This window comes from Mustela lutreola, chromosome 4 (assembly GCF_030435805.1).
Source record: "Mustela lutreola isolate mMusLut2 chromosome 4, mMusLut2.pri, whole genome shotgun sequence".
NCBI lineage: Eukaryota > Metazoa > Chordata > Mammalia > Carnivora > Mustelidae > Mustela > Mustela lutreola.
Window position 1 is genome coordinate 190,482,998 of NC_081293.1, and position 19,414 is coordinate 190,502,411.

Sequence of the window (19,414 nt, forward strand, 5' to 3'; positions counted from 1 at the left end):
TTCCAGTTTTCTTCCCCACTGTCCAGTGGCCTGAAATCCTGAGCGTTTTCTCGGCCAGCTCTCAAGGGTTTCACAGGTCTGGGCTACACTGAAAGAAGGTCATAATTCACCCAGAGATAGACCTACAAGCCCACTGGAAACCCTAGGGCTTTTCCAGCCACTATTCTCAGTGTAGGTAGACCAGAGCAGACACATGGAAAATTAGCCTGAACAAGGCAAAACAGATAATGAAGAACATGTGTAGCTCCGAGGAATAGGGAGATGATTACTCTGGGATATTTGTTCTGGGGGAGGGAAGATGTGGCTGAAAAACTCAAAAAAATAGTAAATAGGTTCCCAACACCTGCCTTTGCCCCTAGTGTTTCCTGTTAAAAGTAGTTCAATTTACAAAATCTTAACTTTTCCACTAACAAAGCAGGCAGTGAACATTGACCTCAGGAACCACCACTGCTTAAATTTAGTAATAAACTCCAAGTATGATTTCATTTCCAGATTTGGTTCTGGGTTAACCTACAACTCTTCAGGACTGCATCTACTGCAGAAAGCGAGACACTTGTCCTTGTGTTTGGTCTCTGCTGATGTCAGAATCAGTCCAAGCTATTGGACTAAGAAAGAGTAGGGGAAGAGAATAGCAACCATGGGCCTCAGATAAAAAGTGAGTAATTCATACATAGGAAAACAAAAATGGGCTTCTTGTGTGGGGAGATGTATCAAGGAATCTCCTTAGATCATGGATTCAGCATGAGCTCCATATTTTTGCTATATTTTTACTATGAAATAATCCTCACAAGTTTAAAAATGCCAGGTAAGCTAGGAGTTTCACCCTCTACGTAGATAAACATGGGTTCTTAGAGTCCATCTGGGTCAATGTCTTAGAATAAATGGAGGCAATGAAGTGATTAGCTGAGTTCTTAAATAAGATGTGTTCATCTCCGTGAAACCTGTGTCCTCCACAGCGTCTCTGACATCACAGAATCTTTCTTGTTAACTCATTGCAGGATATGAACGAGCCATCAAACTTTGTGGATGGATCTGTCAGGGGCTGCAGTGATGAAATTCTTAATAATCCACCCTATATGCCATGTATGTAAATGATTCCTTCATCAAATTACTCCCCTACTCAAAAACTCTGAAAGTTTCCCTTCTCTCGTCAGAGTGAAGCCTAATTTTGGAGAATGAAAGTACTTGTACACATGACATAAAATCCCAAATAGAATAACCTCGAACAAGTGTAAATTATGGAATAGGCATAGAAATAATGACATGATGTATTATGAAAGACCAAGCAAAGGATGATTACATTGGTAACTGTGAACTGATTGCTCACACTTTAAATAAACCACGCCCCCCGCCCTCAACACAGACTATTTTGGTTAGAGAATGAAAATCTGGGCTCTGTTCTCTCTCTGTCCGTGTCCACAGACACTTCCTGAAGGACATGCCTTAGTTGTTCTGTAGTACAAACAGAATGGAGCATCATAGGACCTTACCATCAAAGGTATCTCAGAAAGTTGAGTCCTTACAGAAACCCAGGGAAGGAAGCAACTTACCTTCTTAGAAACACCAAACCAGTAGTTTGTGGGACAGAATCTGCAATCTAAGTTTTTTGATGTTTGGGTCACAGTTAGCCTGCCCATGGCTCACTAACTCCTGCATACCTTCCTCTCCCTTCCTTCTCCTTCCTCCCCCAATATTTATGTATCAGGCAAGTGCTAATGAATCAGAAAATTTAGAGACCTTAATACAGTTGATTGAAACAAGATCTATTCCCTTGAGAATGTTACCATCTAGTGGAAGAAACAGTCATAACAACAAAGGAGTTTATTGTACAGATAAGTGGGCTCTGGTTGCATGCTATAAATATCAGAGGACAATGAAGCGTGCCTTGCCCAGCTCCACACCCTGTCTTTACCCTTCATTAGTTATAAAGATGTTGATTTTGTAGACAAAATCATTCTTGAAATTGGAACTGGTAACTGGTACCAAAGTCGTTGAGTGACATGGAGAAACAGCAAAGCTAATAATGAGCATTTCTCGTGAATGAACACAGCAAGTTGTTTGGGAAGTAACTCTGCCTTTCCACTCAGATTTGGAGTCCAGGGAAAAGGGCCTGAGCAGCAAGACCCTGTGCATGGAGAGTGAGCAGATCCTGCCAGATGGCTCGCGGGTGCGGCACTACGACGTTCACAGCCTGTACGGATGGGCCCAGACCAGACCCACCTACGAGTGAGTGTGTTCCCAGAGAGGATGGCTGGACCCCAAGAGCATGCAATCCTTTATCTTGGGGTCATGAGTTTGTCCATGTTGGGTGTAGAGATTACTCAAACAAATAAACAAACTTAAAAAAAAATAATAAAGGGAAGAAGCCTGCCTAAAATTTAGTCAAGCTCGAGGGAATGTTAAGGCTTTCTTGGTCATCTGGATTCCTGGCCTCTATGTCATCCACCCTTTGCCAAGGGGACAAGTAGGAAAAACCACACCTTCAACTTGAGGTAGTTTCTAAGACCTTTCCTTTCCTGCTGACTCAGGACCTATGGTATGGCCAGAAGCAAGTCCCTGGAACTTTCTCCTCTCATGGCCTAGTGTTGGGCATGCCCAGAGCCTTGTGCATGTGCTGTCTTTTCAGTCCTCAGGAATATGTAGAATCTTTGCAAAATTCTCCATTGTTCTTCTGCTCCAGAATTTACTCTAAGAACAGCTGAGCTTTGTCCCAACTGAACCCCAGCCTGAATACCTATGATGGTGCCAGAAAATTGTTACTGTTTTGGGAATTCCAGGCTCTGGCCACAGAGCCTTGGGAAGAGAGATCATCCAGGGAGTTGGAAGCTAGAACAAAAGTATCAGTTATGTTCAGGGGCTGGTACTTTTCACAGAGCATCCAAAGAGATCAGACCTGTGAGGCTGCTGCAGGGCTGCTGGCTGTTGGAGCCACTGAACAAGGGATGGGGTCAGCTGGGAGCAGCCCAAGTTCAAAGCCCACAGACCTCACTGTCCTGCTAAGATTGAGTCATTTTTCTTGGATAGACCATTTCCATTGCTTTCCAGAGCTGGTTAATTTCTAGAGTTCTGAAATGGTCAGTGACAAAGCTCTTTGCCTCACATCTACCCTTCCTCTCCATCCCTGCCTTATTTGAGACCGTCACTACCTTTCAGTCAGATGTGTGTGTGGATGTGTCTAAGTGTGTATCCATCCAGGTGGGGATTTATGCTGGTGTGAAATATTGGAAGTGACCCCATGGATTAATCTCTGCCACAGTAGCGAGCCCCTTTCCCTAGCATCGTTTACTGAATAATTCATCTGTGTCTATTGATTTGTAATGCTTTCATCAGCAAATATGTGAATTAAATTATGTACTAGGATCTGTTAATAGCCTTTCTCTTTTTGTTCCATTGATTTTCCTGCCACGCGTTGTTTTTATTTTCTTATTGAAGCTGCAGGCAGAAGACCCACCTTCCGTAGGGAGGTATTTGAACATCCTTTGTGTATATTTGTCCTTGTGTGCCAAGTGTATCCCACTTTGTGAGGAGTAGCACAGAGAGAATTACCAAATCGCTACAGTCATATATACTCTGATTTGGATCCCGGATCTGCCTCCTTGCTCTTTAAGTGTCCTCTGATACGTTGTCCAACTTCTCTGAGCCTCAGTTTTGTAACAGGAATGGAGGCCAAGGAGACCTTCTCAGGAGGTTGTGAGGCAAATGACCAGGCTAATACCTGGTTAGAGCAATTGCTCTGTAAACACCTGCCTCACACCTCACCCAGCTCCTTCCTGTCACCTCGATGTAGGCAACTAGGTAAATTGTTATTTATTTATTTATTTATTTTAAAGAAAGGAAATCCACATTTAGGGGATGATGGATTCCAGTTGTCCTGCTGTAACTCTTGGGATCACCTTTAAATAGCAGATGCTTCCAGGGAAGACACCTTTTGTCCCCAAATGGAAGACCATTGCCACCCCATATTTCAGACTGGAGAGGCTCTCTGTAATGAAGTCCCACAGCTGTTCCATCCTCGAATTCACGCCCAATTCACTTCCTTGTTCCCTTCCAACCAGAGCTGTGCAGGAAGTGACGGGAAAGCGAGGGGTCGTCATCACGCGCTCCACGTTCCCCTCTTCTGGCCGCTGGGGAGGCCACTGGCTGGGCGACAACACGGCCGCGTGGGACCAGCTGAGGAAATCCATCATCGGTGTGTGGGCTTCCCCCCAGGGGCCCCTGCTGTCAGGGAGGAGGCTGGGGTGTGTCGTGGCAGAGACACTGGTTATGTCTGCCTATCCTTCACATGGGCACTGAAAGCAGCAGGAGCTGACTTCTCCGTGGGTATGAGTTTGAGTCTCTACCCATTGTTCGATATTTTCATCATTGTTGATCCAGGGCTTCGAAGTAGGGTATGGAAGAGACAGGGCAAAACTACCCTCTGAAAGGGCTGCTGTGTCCAACACAGCTGTGTCTTCTCGTTGCAGGCATGATGGAGTTCAGTCTCTTTGGAATATCGTATGTAAGTTACATCGGGGCCGTTATTAATTAGTCATATTCCAGCGTGTCTGCAACCTACAAAAGTCCCACCTCATGTTCTGATTTTGCATCTTCTCAGACAGGAGCAGATATTTGTGGCTTCTTTGGAAATGCTGAATATGAGATGTGTGTTCGCTGGATGCAACTGGGGGCCTTTTATCCCTTTTCCAGAAACCACAACACCATCGGGACCAGGGTGAGGCAGCGGCTGGTGCTCAAATCACTTCTTCTTTACCCTCAAAAGAAGCATCCTTTTTTGTTGAGGAAAAATCATAAAAATCAGACCCTCCATTTCTTAGGAAACCCTCAGAGTTCAAAACCCCAGAGTTATAAACAATTCTCAAGAAAACACTTTTGCTCATGTCTTGAGGGATGCGTGCCTATGAGGACAGCAGGGTTTGTAGCTCCCTGTGGAGCTAACCTAAAAGAAGCTCCTTTTCCTTGGAGAATTTTTATTTTACTCAGATCCATCCAAGCTCTGTCAGTGCTGCAGAGAGCCCCGTCTCTCCAGCCCTGTGCAGGGGACTTAGGAGTATGTGACAGAGTGGGAAGGAAGTAGCACTAGTTCAGTCAGACAGTAGGGGGCAAGAGAGAGGATGGGACAGAATGAAGGGAGGAATCTGTGTCCCTGGTGCCTGGGAGAAGCGCCTGCTGACCTTTTTCTGAAAGTGTTAGCATAGCATAAAGAAGTGTCTCCCCCATGTTCCTGTATCTCTTTAGAGACAAGATCCTGTGGCCTGGAATTCAACCTTTGAGATGTTCTCCAGAAAAGTCCTTCAGATCAGATACACCCTGCTGCCCTACCTCTACACTTTGATGCATAAAGCTCATGTTGAGGGCAGCACTGTCGTCCGACCCCTTTTCCATGAGTGAGTACAGCCTGTTTCCCCAAAGCCTAGGTTCTGGCCATGTCTTGTGGCGAGCACTCTGCAGCAGTCCTAACAGTTTCATGGGTATTTCATACTTCTTCTTTTTTTTTTTTTTTTTTTTTTTTTTTTTTAAGGTTTACGAATGATAACAAAACGTGGGATATAGACTGTCAGTTCATGTTGGGTCCTGCCCTCTTAATCAGCCCTGTGCTGAAAAGTGTGAGTTTTTTTGTTTTGTCTTTTTTTTTGTTTTTTTGTCATAGATTAGAAACCCTCAGTCACGTAATCTCAAGTGCAAGAAGAGCGTTTTAAAGATCATCTTGTCCCACTCGCTCTTTTCCGGCAAATAACTTTCTAGAACATATAAGGGAGATCTTCCCCCCCCCCCAAATCCTCATTAATGAAAACTTCACAACCCCAACTGATTTCTCATTTTATTGTCTTGTTACCCCACATCTTTATAAAGTTAACCTTTAAAAAAAAAAAAGTTTTCTCTATGTTTGAAGAATTTTCTCAGATTTTTTTTTTAAGATTTTACTTATTTATTTGACAGAGACAGATCACAAGGAGGCAGAGCAGCAGGCAGAGAGAGAGTGGGAAGCAGGATTCCTGCTAAACAGAGAGCCCAATGCAGGGCTCAATCCCAGGACCCTGGGGTCATGACCTGAGCTAAAGGCAGAGGCTTAACTCACTGAGCCATCCAGGAACCCCTTCTCAGATCTTTTTCAATTAAACTTCCTAAACTCAGGACACCTGGTGGCTCAGTGGATTAAGTGTCTGCCTTTGGCTGGGGTCATGACATCAGGGTCCTGGAATCGAGTTTTGTGTTGGGCTTTCTGCTCAGCATGGAGCCTGTCTCTACCTCTCCCTCTCCCTCTGTGCTCTCTCTCTCTCAAATAAATAAAGTCTTAAAATAATCTTAAAAATTTTTTTAAAAACTTCCCAACTCTTAAAATCATTAATAAAATTCCCATTTTTATCTTAATTCTAGAGAAATATTTTTATTAATTACATTATTGGAATATGCATAATGTGTCATTTTTATGTTTCAGAATACTTTTGCGATTCCTGCTTATTTTCCCAAAGCCCATTGGTATGACTACAGCACGGTAAGAACTCACATATTTTGTGAAGAACCAGACTGGTCCGTGCTGCCTAGAGGGGAGGCCAGCACTTTCTTCTGTCTTTCAGGCACATAATTTCTAAGGCAGTAATTTTCAACCTTTCAGCCAAGCAAGGTTTGCTTAAACAAAATTATCCACAAAAGCATAATTAGGTAAAATCTGACACCCATACATTGACTTTTCTCTCCCCTCACTCCTACTTCTCTGGAGAACACAGAGAAAAGGCTAGATTTCTAGAGTTTTTAAGAAAGCTAAAATCAGAGATTTTTTTCCTTTGACTTACTGTTTCTTGCTGACTTTCAAACATGCTTCCTTAGAAAGACTTGTATTAAAGCATGCATCTGTTCATTTCTTCTCTTTATTGTCATCCCTCCTTGCCTATATTCTGTCTCCTAGGAAACTGGCAGTGTGTCGACAGGTAAGTGGAAAACCCTGGGCGCACCCCTTGACCACATCAACCTTCACATCAGAGGAGGCTACATCCTGCCTTGGCAAGAGCCCGCAATGAACACTCAAGCCAGGTGAGGACAAAGCTGGATGGCCACGCTTTGTCATAATGAGGCAGCCTCTCAGGGAGCTGCCCACCTTCACCAAAGCTCTGTGGATAAATAAATACAACTACAAACCCTCCTATTGATTCGATTCCATAAGGGCCTTTTGACTGGGATTGGGGGAGAACGCATTCATGAAGTCAGTCTTGGGGAGATCTTTTATCTTTAGCTGTGTCCAAGGCCTGGGGCAAAAATTTTCTTTAATTTTTATTTTATTTTATTTTATTTTACTTATTATTTTAGAGAGAGAGTGTGCATGTGGGGGTGGAGGAGTGGGGTCGGGGGAAGGGCAGAGGGAGAGGGAGAGAATCTTAAGCAGACTCCATGCTGAGCGCCAAGTAAGAGGGATCGATCTCACCACCCTGAGATTACAACCTGAGCCAAAATCAAGAGCCCCATGCTTAATCAACGGAGCTACTCCATTACCCCTGGGGCAAAAATTTTCTTGAGGGCAGTAGCATTTACCCGTTTCCACACTATTAAAAATGTTGGGGATATTATGAACTCCTTGATTTGTGATGGCTATCCAAGGAGGATTTAGTGCTTATTTCCAGGTCTACTTTGGTCAACTCGGGATAGATTTTATATAAATATAAATATTTATACATTTATATTTATATATTTATATTTGTGTTTAGGTACTAAATTAAAGGGAACATGTTATGTCAAGAGAGACACACATAAAAAGAACTATAACCATTCAAAAGGAAAGAAGTTAACTTAGCCTTGTGGTGTAAAGCATGAGTTCACGTGAATGAGAGCTTTGAGCTGAGTCTTGAATAATAAATAGGATTTGAATATATGAAGGCAGGGAAAGAAATATTCTGGGAGTATTAAAGAGCTAAAGGTGAAAAATGAGTTTGGTTTGGGGCATAGTAAACCAGTCAGTTTAATTGGAGAATAGAGAGGAAGAGGGATGAAATAAAGTTCAAGCAGGCTAAGATCAGGTCATGGAGGGTGTAAAAACACAAGCAAGACCTTGTGTTTTATTCTGTAGCAGTCTGGAAGCTACTGAAGGGTCGTTCTGTGGTTTTCTTCCTAAGGAATTCATATCTTAATATATTACTTATAATACATATGTAAGTAAGTATGTTTATTTGATTTTTTAAGTGTCTATATTTTTTTAATATAATTTTTTATTTTTTATAAACATATATTTTTATCCCCAGGGGTACAGGTCTGTGAATCACCAGGTTTACACACTTCACAGCACTCACCAAAGCACATACCCTCCCCAATGTCCATAATACCACCCCCTTCTCCCAAACCCCCTCCCCCCAGCAACCCTCAGTTTGTTTTGTGAGATTAAGAGTCACTTATGGTTTGTCTCCCTCCCAATCCCATCTTCTTTCATTTATTCTTCTCGTACCCACTTAAGCCCCCATGTTGCAACACCACTTCCTCATATCAGGGAGATCATATGATAGTTGTCTTTCTCCGCCTGACTTATTTCGCTAAGCATGATACGCTCTAGTTCCATCCATGTTGTCGCAAATGGCAAGATTTCATTTCTTTTGATGGCTGCATAGTATTCCATTGTGTATATATACCACATCAAGTGTCTATATTTTTAATCCACAAGAAGATCATGCCTGATAATTTCATGTTAATTATTAAAAATTAGATCTTTAAAAAATTAAATATCTTGAGGTATATTAAAATTAAAGGACATTGATTAAACATATTTCATATTTACTTATCATAATTATTTATAAGTCCCTACTATAAAGAAGCCACCTCAAAATTCCAAACAAATACTCTTTCATTACATAAAATAATTTAAATATGACTACACTTAATTGAAATTGGTTTGCACATACATCCTTTGAGATGGAATCCATTTCTAATTGCAAATATATTTTGATAGATAAATATCTAAGTATAGCTCAGCCTTAATGGTATTTATACATTTTGCTGTGTTATATAGTAGACATTTTTGTGTATAATTTTTGAAAATAAAATTCTGTTTTAAACCATCCAGGAAACCTTAATATTTAAGAGGCATGCAATAAGCTCTTTTATAAAGAAGATACATTTTAATTTACCTATTTTTAGAACTTTATGTGCATTTTTAATGCATTTTTTTTTGTTCTGGATGAGTAATATTTTCAACAGAAACTGTCCTTCACTCTTACAATTTATAATCTAGAGAAAAATAACTCCTTTTTTTTCATAGTCGACAAAAATTTATGGGATTGATTGTTGCTTTGGATGACAATGGGAAAGCTGAAGGCCAGATATTCTGGGATGATGGACAAAGCATTGGTGAGTATGAAGGTTCTGGAATCTCCATACAGCAAGCAGAAAAACCACAGCTCAGGATTTAATTGGCATAATCTGTTTCTAAACCTGTTTCTGCTACTGTTATAGAGCAATGGTGTTGGGAGAATTTTTGCAATTTTTGCCTGCTCCTTATATAACACTCTAATTACTATAGAACAATGTATGGGCCCCCAGCTTTGTAGGTTCAGCAACGTGATGTTATGAATTCAGCCAGGAGGTTCCATGTGCACTTGAGAAGAATGAGTATTCTGTTGTTTTAGGGTATATATCTATGAGGTCCATCTGGTCCAATGTGTCATTCAATGCTCTTGTTTCTTTATTGATTTTCTGCTTCGATGATCTGTCTATTTCTGAGAGAGGCGTGTTAAGATCTCCAACGATTAGTGTATTCATATCAATATGACTCTTTATCTTGATTAACAGTTTTCTTATGTAATTGGATGCTCCCATATTGGGGGCATAGATATTTACAATTGTTAGATCATCTTGGTGGGTAGTCCCTTTAAGAATGATGTAGTGTGCTTCTGGATCTCTGACTACAGTCTTTAGTTTAAAATCTAATTTGTCTGATATGAGAATCACTACCCCAGCCTTCTTTTGAGGCCCATTGGCATGAAAGATGCTTCTCCATCCCTTCACTTTCAGTCTGGGTGTATCTTTACGTTCAAAATGGGTCTCTTGTAGACAACATTTGGATGGGTCCTGTCGTTTTATCCAGTCTGCAGCCCTGTGCCGTTTTATGGGCGCTTTTAGGCCATTCACATTGAGGGTGATTATTGATAGATACGTTTTTATTGACATCGTGTTACCTTTGAAGTCTTTCTTTCTGTAGATTGTCTCTATCTTTCTGTTCAATGCTATTCTTGGGCTTTTTCCTCCTTTAAAGAAACCCCCTTAATATTTCCAGCAGTATCGGCTTGGTGGTTGCATAGTCTTTTAAGCCTTGCCGGTCTTAGAAACTCTTTATTTCACCGTCCATTTTGAATGTCAGTCTTGCTGGATAAAGTATTCTTGGCTGCATGTTCTTCTCATTCAGTGCCTTGAATATATCTTTCCAGGAGGGATCTATCTCTGTATAACTAACTGCCTTGTTCTGATAAAAGTGTGGATGCAACTCTGAGGCTGACAGTTCATTCATTCACAGTGGTTCATAGACCTGGCTCTGTTGTTTGGGCCAGCCACCTATTACCAGGCACCCTGTTCCTCCTAAGTAGGCTCACTCAAGAGGCAAATGAAAGCTCACAAAATTTCTTAGTGTCTCAGAAGTAGGGAGTTAAGCATTGTTGAAAAGATCGTTATGTCAACGAAATATTACTTTGTATGCTTTCCCTAATCTAGGAATAGGACAGTGCTACCGAGATAATTGGGGGCTGTCACAATAGTCAGAACATCCTCTTCCTTAGACATCTCTACAGAAATACTGATGTGTTGTTACCAACTGACGCCCATTGTCCAATACTTGTTACTGCAGACTAGAACATTCTAATCTTTTAACATATCACATTTTCTGAAATCATAGCTTGTTTTTTTTCACTAGTAATATCTTCCTTTCCACTTTCTTCATTAAGAGGGTAATATAGCATCATTAAAGAAAATATTTTAAAGACAGAAAACTAGGAAAAAAGTAATATTACTGCTATATTCTTTTGCTTTCATGTTATTTAAGAAAACAGTTAACTTTTTATATCACTGAAAACATACTGCATATTTAATTTCTGAATGCTGTTTCTTTGCACTTAACACAATGATAGAAATATGTCTAGATGTTATCATATACTCCTGATAAACACCATTATGATTACTCTATGCCACTGAGAAGATATGCCACAATTTATCTGACTTTCTGTAATTACTCTCTAATCTAAGATACAGGATGTTTTTAGTTTTCATTGTTATGAACACCATGCAGTATTAACCTTTGTTTGCATTTCAGATTATTTCCATAGGGTAGATTCCTAGAAGTGAAATTATTGCTCTTTTAATCAACTTAATTGAGTTGTATTTACACAAAATGTATCCATCTTAAGTATACAGTTCAATAAGTTTTGACAAATAGATACATTTATATTGTTACCACCACAGTCAAGATCTAGAATCTAGATCTTGAATCTAGAATCTAGATTCAAGAATCTAGAATTCTAGATTCAAGAATCTAGATTTTAGATTCAAGAATCTAGAATCTAGATCTAGAATATTTTCATGACCCAAATTTCCCCTTCTACATCTTTTCAGCGAACTACCCCGCACTCTCAACCCCCACTTCAGGCTCTTAGAACTACTGATCTGCTTTCTGTCTCTCTAGATGAGATTTGTCTTTTCTAGGCTTGACGTAAATAGAATCATACATTGTGTATCCTTTTGTGCTTTGCTTCTTAGCAAAATGACTTTTGTAGCAAGATATTTTGCCATCTGGTGGCATATAAAAGTAGCTTATTACCTTTTGACTCCTGAAAAATAATATCCCATTGTATGGATATACCATAACTTGTTTATCCATTTACTTATTGATGAATATTTAAGTTGTTTTAAGTTTTTTCCATTATGCATAAACCTGCCATGATTTTTTAAAAATTTTTTCAGCATAACAGAATTCATTGTTTATGCACCACACCCAGTGCTCCATGCAATACGTGCCCTCTCCAATACCCACCACCTGGTTCCCCCAACCTCCCACCCCCAACCCCTTCAAAACACTCAGATTGTTTTTCAGAGTCCATAGTCTCTCATGGTTCATCTCCCCTTCCAATTTTCCTCAACTCCCTTCTCCTCTCCATCTCCCTATGTCCTCCATGTTATTTGTTATGCTCCACAAATAAGTGAAACCATATGATAATTGACTCTCTCTGCTTGACTTATTTCACTCAGCATAATCTCTTCCAGTCCCATCCATGTTGATACAAAAGTTGGGTATTCATCCTTTCTGATGGAGGCATAATATTCCATAGTGTATATGGACCACATCTTCCTTATCCTTTCATCTATTGAGGGGCATCTTGGTTCTTTCCACAGTTTGGTGACTGTGGCAATTGCTTCTATAAACATTGGGGTACAGATGGCCCTTCTTTTCACTCCATCTGTATCTTTGGGGTAAATACCCAGTAGTGCAATTGCAGGGTCATAGGGAAGCTCTATTTTTAATTTCTTGAGGAATCTCCACACTGTTCTCCAAAGTGGCTACACCAACTTGCATTCCCACCAACAGTGTAAGAGGGTTCCCCTTTCTCCACATCCTCTCCAACACACTTTGTTTCCTGTCTTGCTAATTTTGGCCATTCTAACTGGTGTAAGGTGGTATCTCAATGTGGTTATAATTTGATGGCTAGTGATGGCTAGTGATGATGAACATTTTTTCATGTGTCTGATAGCCATTTGTATATCTTCATTGGAGAAGTGTCTATTCATGTCTTCTGCCCATTTTTTGACATGATTATCTGTTTTGTGTGTTTTGAGTTTGAGAAGTTCTTTGTAGATCCTGGATATCAGCCTTTTGTCTGTACTGTCATTTGCAAATATCTTCTCCCATTCCGTGGGTTGCCTCTTTGTTTTGTTGACTGTTTCCTTTGCTGTGCAGAAGCTTTTGATCTGCCATGATTATTTGAGTATATTTTGAGTATTATTTGCTTATTTGAGTATTATTTGTAATCATACGTTTTCATTTCTCCTGGGTAAAAGTCTGGATGTGAAATTGCCAGGCTGGGTCAGATGGTAAGTGTATGTTTAACTTTTGAAGAAACCCCAAGTATTTTCTAAACTGGCTATACTGTTTCTCTTCACTAATGACAAAAATTCAGAGTTCCAATTTCCCACATCTTCACTAACACTTGGTGTTGTCAGTCTTTAAAATTTTAACTATTTTAGTAATACCTAGTGCACCTCATTATGGTGGATTTAATTTGCATTTCCTTGATGTTGAGCACCTTATGTTTATTGGCTATTTCTATGTCTTCATATTGAGTTATTGGTTCGAGTCCTCTGCCTATTTTTTATTATGTTGCCTTTTCCTTAGTGATCTGTAGGAGTTATGTTTACCAAACTTTTATCTCCCTGTCTGTAACTTGCCTATACAATTCCTTTATAGTATCTTACAAAAAAAAAAACAAAAAACAAACAAACAAAAAAAACCAAACTTAAACTTTGATAAAAATCCATTTTTTTTTTACCATGCTTTTCTTTGATATTTGTGCTTCTTGTGCTTTGGTCTAAAAAGCATCTGGTACTAATTCTAACGTGTGTCTGTTGGGTGGGGGCGGCGGTGTTTCCCCATACCTACAAGTAATTCTGGGACACTATCTAGGTGTCCTACAATTCAACTCAATTCTGACACTACATTATCCACCATCGCTCTCCAGCCCCAATTTCCTTCCAAAAGTCTCTGGGTGGGGCTGGAAGTTCCAGCCTTCAAATCACAGGGTTGATTACCCAGAACTGGAAGTGCTTTCCCTAAATCAACTCATTAACGTAACAAAAAAATACTTAGTTCTTATCACTCAGGAAATTCCAAGGGTTTTAAGAGCTCTGTGGCAGAAGTGGGATGAAGACCAAATACAGAATATAAATCACAATATCACATGGCCTAATCCAAGGTTACAGAGATTTTTCTCGAAGCTTTTACATTTAGGACTATCACCTATTTTGTATTAAATTTTGTGTGTATATAATTTTGTATGTGTTTGTGTGTATGTAAGGTTCATTGTTCCCTCATATGTTTATCCAGTTAATCCAGCACCTTTTCTGAAAGCAGAATCTTTTCCCTTGTTATATTACCTTGACACTTTTGTTAGCTATGAATAGGTCCTATATGGCTGAGAATCTATTTTTATATTATTTGTTCTGTTTCATGTTCTCTATGTTTATACTTATACCAATACCACACTGCATTAAGGTAGATTCAAAACTGTTTTTGACAAATAGTAATTAACAAAAACTTGCTAGAATTTTGACTGCAATTGCATTGAGTCTATGAATCAATTTGGGAATATCTGTGTATCATCTTTAATTGCTTAGGTCTTCTTTATCTTAGAGCATTTTGTAATTTTCAGTGCATGGGTCTTACACATATTTTGTTAAATACATCCAAAGTATTTCTAAGTTTTTGATAGTATTGCAGATGGTACTTTAAATTTCAGTGTATGCATAATGCATTATAACCCCATAATCATTGAATATGGTATTTAAAAGAGCTATTTTTCAAATAATTGATTGTTCATTTAGTGGTAGGACTAGGTTAATGGTGGGATACGAAAGGATTTGATTACTTTTTTCCAAGTTCAACTTAGTCTTCAATTATTTCTGTAAAGTTTAATCTGATAAGTGAATTCCATGGAGAGACATGTGGCACGTGGCATCCCATAGCCCTGGAATCAGACATCACTTCAGCCATCTCTTGGTTATATGTCTTTTGGAAGGATGCTTGACATCTCTTTGCTAGTATTTTCTTGTCTTTATTATCTACAAAACTGTACTTATCATGTAGATCATTTTATGCAGATAAAATGATTTCATATGTAGAGAGAATTCCTGGCACATAGATGCTGAGTAGACTATATCATTAATACTCAAGGTAAATAAAATTACAGTATAAGTCTTTAAGATAAGATATATTAGGTAAGATATACTGCATTTACATCAGTGTGATTACTATGACAACAGGAAGTCCAAAAGTCAGAAAAAGGAGGTTAACCAGCCACCCAAATTAGGTTTTAAGAGATTTGCAGCCTTAAATCTTATAAACAAATAATAAGCTACAGTGCCAATTTTTTAAACTTAAGAATTATATGAAAGAGCTAGGATGTTCCCATCTATTAGGAAGTACATATTTTTCCTTAAATTAAATCTAGGTGAAGCATGATATTTTAATCAGGGATTTGTTCGGTGAGCAAAAAATTGCAGCTAAAGGAGTTCGTGGCTGTGCCAAGGTTATTTAACAGTGTATCACATCGGTGACATCTCGCCAGGCTGACTGTTGACGGCATCATCAGATCACGCCAGCTGCATGCGTAGGTGATTGGGCAGGAAGCGATTCCCTCATCATGGAATCATCGTCACGGAACATGGGCAATAAAGCCACGTTAGCGAATGCTGAGAGATAAGGAGATTAATTTTGCATGCTTGGGATTTGAGATGTTTATGGAGTCTCCTGGTGGGGCTTGCAATTTGCAAATAGGGTGTGATGACAGAAAGTCTGATGAAGAGAGGAGTGAGAAGCCTGGGAGTGTTATGACAAGTAGAAATCACACTGTATTCATCTTTAAGATGAATCAGGTAGAAGTCTTTTTTTTTTTTAAACGATTTTATTTATTTATTTGACAGAGAGAGAAATCACAAGTAGGCAGAGAGATAAGCAGAGAGAGAGGGGAAACAGGCCTCTGCTGAGCAGAGAGCCCAATGCGGGGCTCCATCCCAGGACCCTAAGATCATGACCTGAACTGAAGGCAGAGTCTTAACCCACTGAGCCACCCAAGCACCCCAGAAGTCTTTTTTATATACATTTTTATAAAAAATAAATGCCTTTTTGTTGTTGTTAGTTTTGGGGGTTGTCTTTAACTTTTTGGTAACAAGTTTATTGAGATACAATTCACACACTCTGTAACATACCCATTTTTAAGTGTACAATTCACTGGTTTTCACATGTTTGCCGAGTTGTGCAACCATTACACAGACAATTTTGGAAAAATTTCTTTACCCTCAAAATAAGCCCTCCATCTTTTAGATATCACCCCTCAGTCCTCCCTCGCCCTGCCCCCATTCTCTCCAGCCCCAGGAGATGCAACTCTAGGCATTGACTACTCTGTCACTATACATCTGTGTATGCTAGATGTTTCATAGGAATGGAATCATATGGAGTCACATAAATGGAATAAGTGTGGTCTTTTATTACTGCCTTCTATCACTTAGCATAACATTTTTAAGGTTCTAGCAAGTTGTAGCATGTATCCATACTTCATTTCTTTAATATGGATGAATAGTATGATGTTGTATGAATATACTACATTTTTTTAAAAGATTTTATTTATTTATTTGACAGAGATCACAAGTAGGCAGAGAGGCAGGCAGAGACAGAGGAGGAAGCAGACTCCCTGCCGAGCAGAGAGCCCGATGCGGGGTTCGATCCCAGCACCTGGGATCATGACCTAAGCCAAAGGCAGAGGCTTTAACCCACTAAGCCACCCAGGCACCCCTATACTACATTTTATATATCAGCTAGTACATGCTTGAGTTGTTTCCACTTTTTCACTATTAAGAAAAATGCTGCTATGAATATTCGTGTACAAGTTTTTGTATAGACATTATTTTAGTTCTCTAGGGTGCATACTTAGGATTGGAACGTCCCCTTTGTATAGTAACTCTATGTTTATTTTTGTGGGAACTCCCATATTCTTTTATAAGGAGGCGGCACCATTTTACATTCCTTCAGCAGTGCATGTGGGATCCAGAGTCTCAGCATCCTTGCCAACACTTATTATTGTCTTCCTGCTGGGTGAAATAATATACCACTGTGGCTTCTATTGATTTGTGTTTTTCCCTGATAACTAATCTCATTGAATATCTTTTATTGTACTTACTGGCCATTCATTTTTTTTTAAGATTTTATTTATTTATTTGAATGAGAGAGGGAAAGACAATAAGTAGGGAGAGTGGAGGAGGGAGAAGCAGACTCCCCACCAAGCAGGGAGCCCCATGTGGGGCTTGATCCCAGAACCCTGGGATCATGACCTGAGCAGAAGGCAGATGCTTAACTGACTGAGCACCCAGGTGTACCTTACTGGCCATTCATAATCTTCTTTGGAGAAATGTCTATTCACAAACTGTGTCAACTTTTACATTAGATTATTTTTTTATTATTTAATTGTAAGTGTTTTTATATCCTCTAGATACAAGTCCCTTATCAGACATCTGATTGACTGTACTGACAATTTGGGCTAGATAATTCTTTGTTATGGGTGGTGGCTGAACTGTTCATTATAAGATGTTTAGCAACACCCCTCCAAATGCCAAAAACATTTCCTCCAACCCCAAGATGTAGCAATCAAATGTCTTTCTAGATGTCACCAAATGTCGCACCAGCAAAATGACTGATGGTTGGGACCCAATGTTTTAAGGGAACATAGAATCCTTTTATATAGCTTGAGCTAATTGGAACTAGATGATTAATGTCATAGTGGGTTAATAACATCACAGCTTTTGTTAAGAAATCAGCTCCCTATGAGCAATATATTTCAAAAATTTAAGGGGAAAACAATTTTCTATGAAATTTCAGTTTCCTTCAACAAATATCTTAGTTTCAAGGTTAAAAATCAATAGTCACCGAGAGTTTAAAGATTTTTACACTTTTTAACTCCTATGGAGAAGCTCTTTGCTCCTTTTCACCAAACAGACTTAGAAATTCAAAATTTAAAACACCAAGACATAATGTAAGTATAGCTTTAACTTAAATTTTCCATTAATAGGTTTTTAACTATTTGTTAAATTTTTCCTTACATAAGGAGGCTTGATAGCTAGTTCAAGGATAATCTTAGATCACCTTATTAACAAAATTCCATTCTTTGTTCAAACTGCTAGAAGAGTCTTATGATATTTGCTTAGGTTACATTTTCTAACCAAGGCTAAATTTTAAAAAATACAGGTCTTATGATTATTTCTGCAAGAATAGAGGTAATTTATAGAAAATAAAGAAGAGAATTAATTGGTTTAAGGGCAGAGATATTGGAATATTGGTAAGAGATGGAGTGTCATAAGGGCAAGAACAGAACATGAAATGGAACTGACTCTTAAGAAATAAGAATTATAGAACCTACATGAGAAGGATGAGTAAAGTGGGCCTCTACTAAGGATTATTTCAAGGAAGCAGTGTGTGGGGAAACAGATCTAAAACACCTGAATATCATGAAGAGATACTTAGATTTAATATACTGTGTCACTGGTGACTTTGAAAAGATTAGACCCAGTGAAATAAGGAAACATAAGAACTGAAATACAGGAGATGTAGGATTGAATTATGAGTCGAGTCCACAGACATAACAAACAGAGGCTACCTTTTCTGAGACAATATGGCACTAAAAAAAGAGATGTGGTGGTTGCTTGCTATAGAGAGGGTTTGTCAGAATGGAGTGTTCTCGAGCATAATTGGAACCCAGAGGAGAAAAGAGGGTCTGGGGAAGAATTGATGGAGTAAGTTATGTAGAGGCAGGAGGGTTTGGGAACTAGAGCAATGTGGTAGGATGGTCTAAGAGAAGAACCATGAAGGTGAAGATGATGATGACTTTGCTAATGATAGTAAAGAATACATTTTGAGCACTTACTCTGCTCATGCAGCATACCATGAGCTAGGTGCTACTATCTCCATTTTACAGATGATAAAATGTTATTTGTCATAGTTTGCACAACTATTAAGTGTAGGAGCAGGAATTTGAATCCATGTCAGTCTGACTTGAGCCTGAATTCCTAGCTACTCTCCTCTGCTTTGAGCTTTTATCATCACAGCCATGTCAACCTTCATGGTTATGTGCTTGCTACACTGGCACAGAAGAAACCAGTCAGTAGCCTTCACATTTCCTCATCTGGGGTATCTATCCTTAGTTCAACCAAGATTTTCTGGTTTTACAACCACTTGATCCTCACTTGAAATACCCTCTTCCATCTCCATACTTACCTGTTGTGAAAGATTCCCTTGGCTACTTATCCTTAATGTTTCTCAGAGAGGTCATGATTATCCTGATCAGTAATTGTGACCCCTTTGACTATATACAAGATTATCTGCTACAGTTGAAGCAATGAGTAGTTTATTCTTTTTTCTTGCTTGCAGATACCTATGAAAATGGAAACTATTTCTTGGCAAATTTTACTGCAGCTCAGGTAAGACTATTTTATTGAATTTTATAAACCCATTCCCAGTTAGCTGCAGATTAAACATTATCAGTTAACTATATCAAAATAATATCCTACATCTTAATAGGAGGAATGTCCTACTTTTACACTTATAAATTGGGTCCATTGACATTAACATCAGGAATAAACAGTCCTTATTTGGATAATTATCCAATATGCCATCAGTTTTTTATAAGAAGAAACTTGT

At 39.1% G+C, this 19,414-nt stretch overlaps 1 protein-coding gene across 2 annotated transcripts in view; it reads left to right on the forward strand.

Moving 5' to 3' along the window:
• Positions 1–19,414, forward strand: part of LOC131829864 (probable maltase-glucoamylase 2) — a 93,339-nt gene that overhangs the window by 63,344 nt on the left and 10,581 nt on the right. For both annotated transcript variants that reach the window (XM_059172069.1, XM_059172070.1), the window contains exons 36-46: positions 999–1,083; positions 2,088–2,226; positions 4,056–4,189; positions 4,464–4,498; positions 4,595–4,711; positions 5,236–5,384; positions 5,519–5,603; positions 6,437–6,493; positions 6,905–7,029; positions 9,236–9,324; positions 19,145–19,194. In XM_059172069.1, coding sequence (XP_059028052.1) covers positions 999–1,083; positions 2,088–2,226; positions 4,056–4,189; positions 4,464–4,498; positions 4,595–4,711; positions 5,236–5,384; positions 5,519–5,603; positions 6,437–6,493; positions 6,905–7,029; positions 9,236–9,324; positions 19,145–19,194 — 1,065 coding nt within the window. The remainder of the gene's footprint in view (positions 1–998; positions 1,084–2,087; positions 2,227–4,055; positions 4,190–4,463; positions 4,499–4,594; positions 4,712–5,235; positions 5,385–5,518; positions 5,604–6,436; positions 6,494–6,904; positions 7,030–9,235; positions 9,325–19,144; positions 19,195–19,414) is intronic.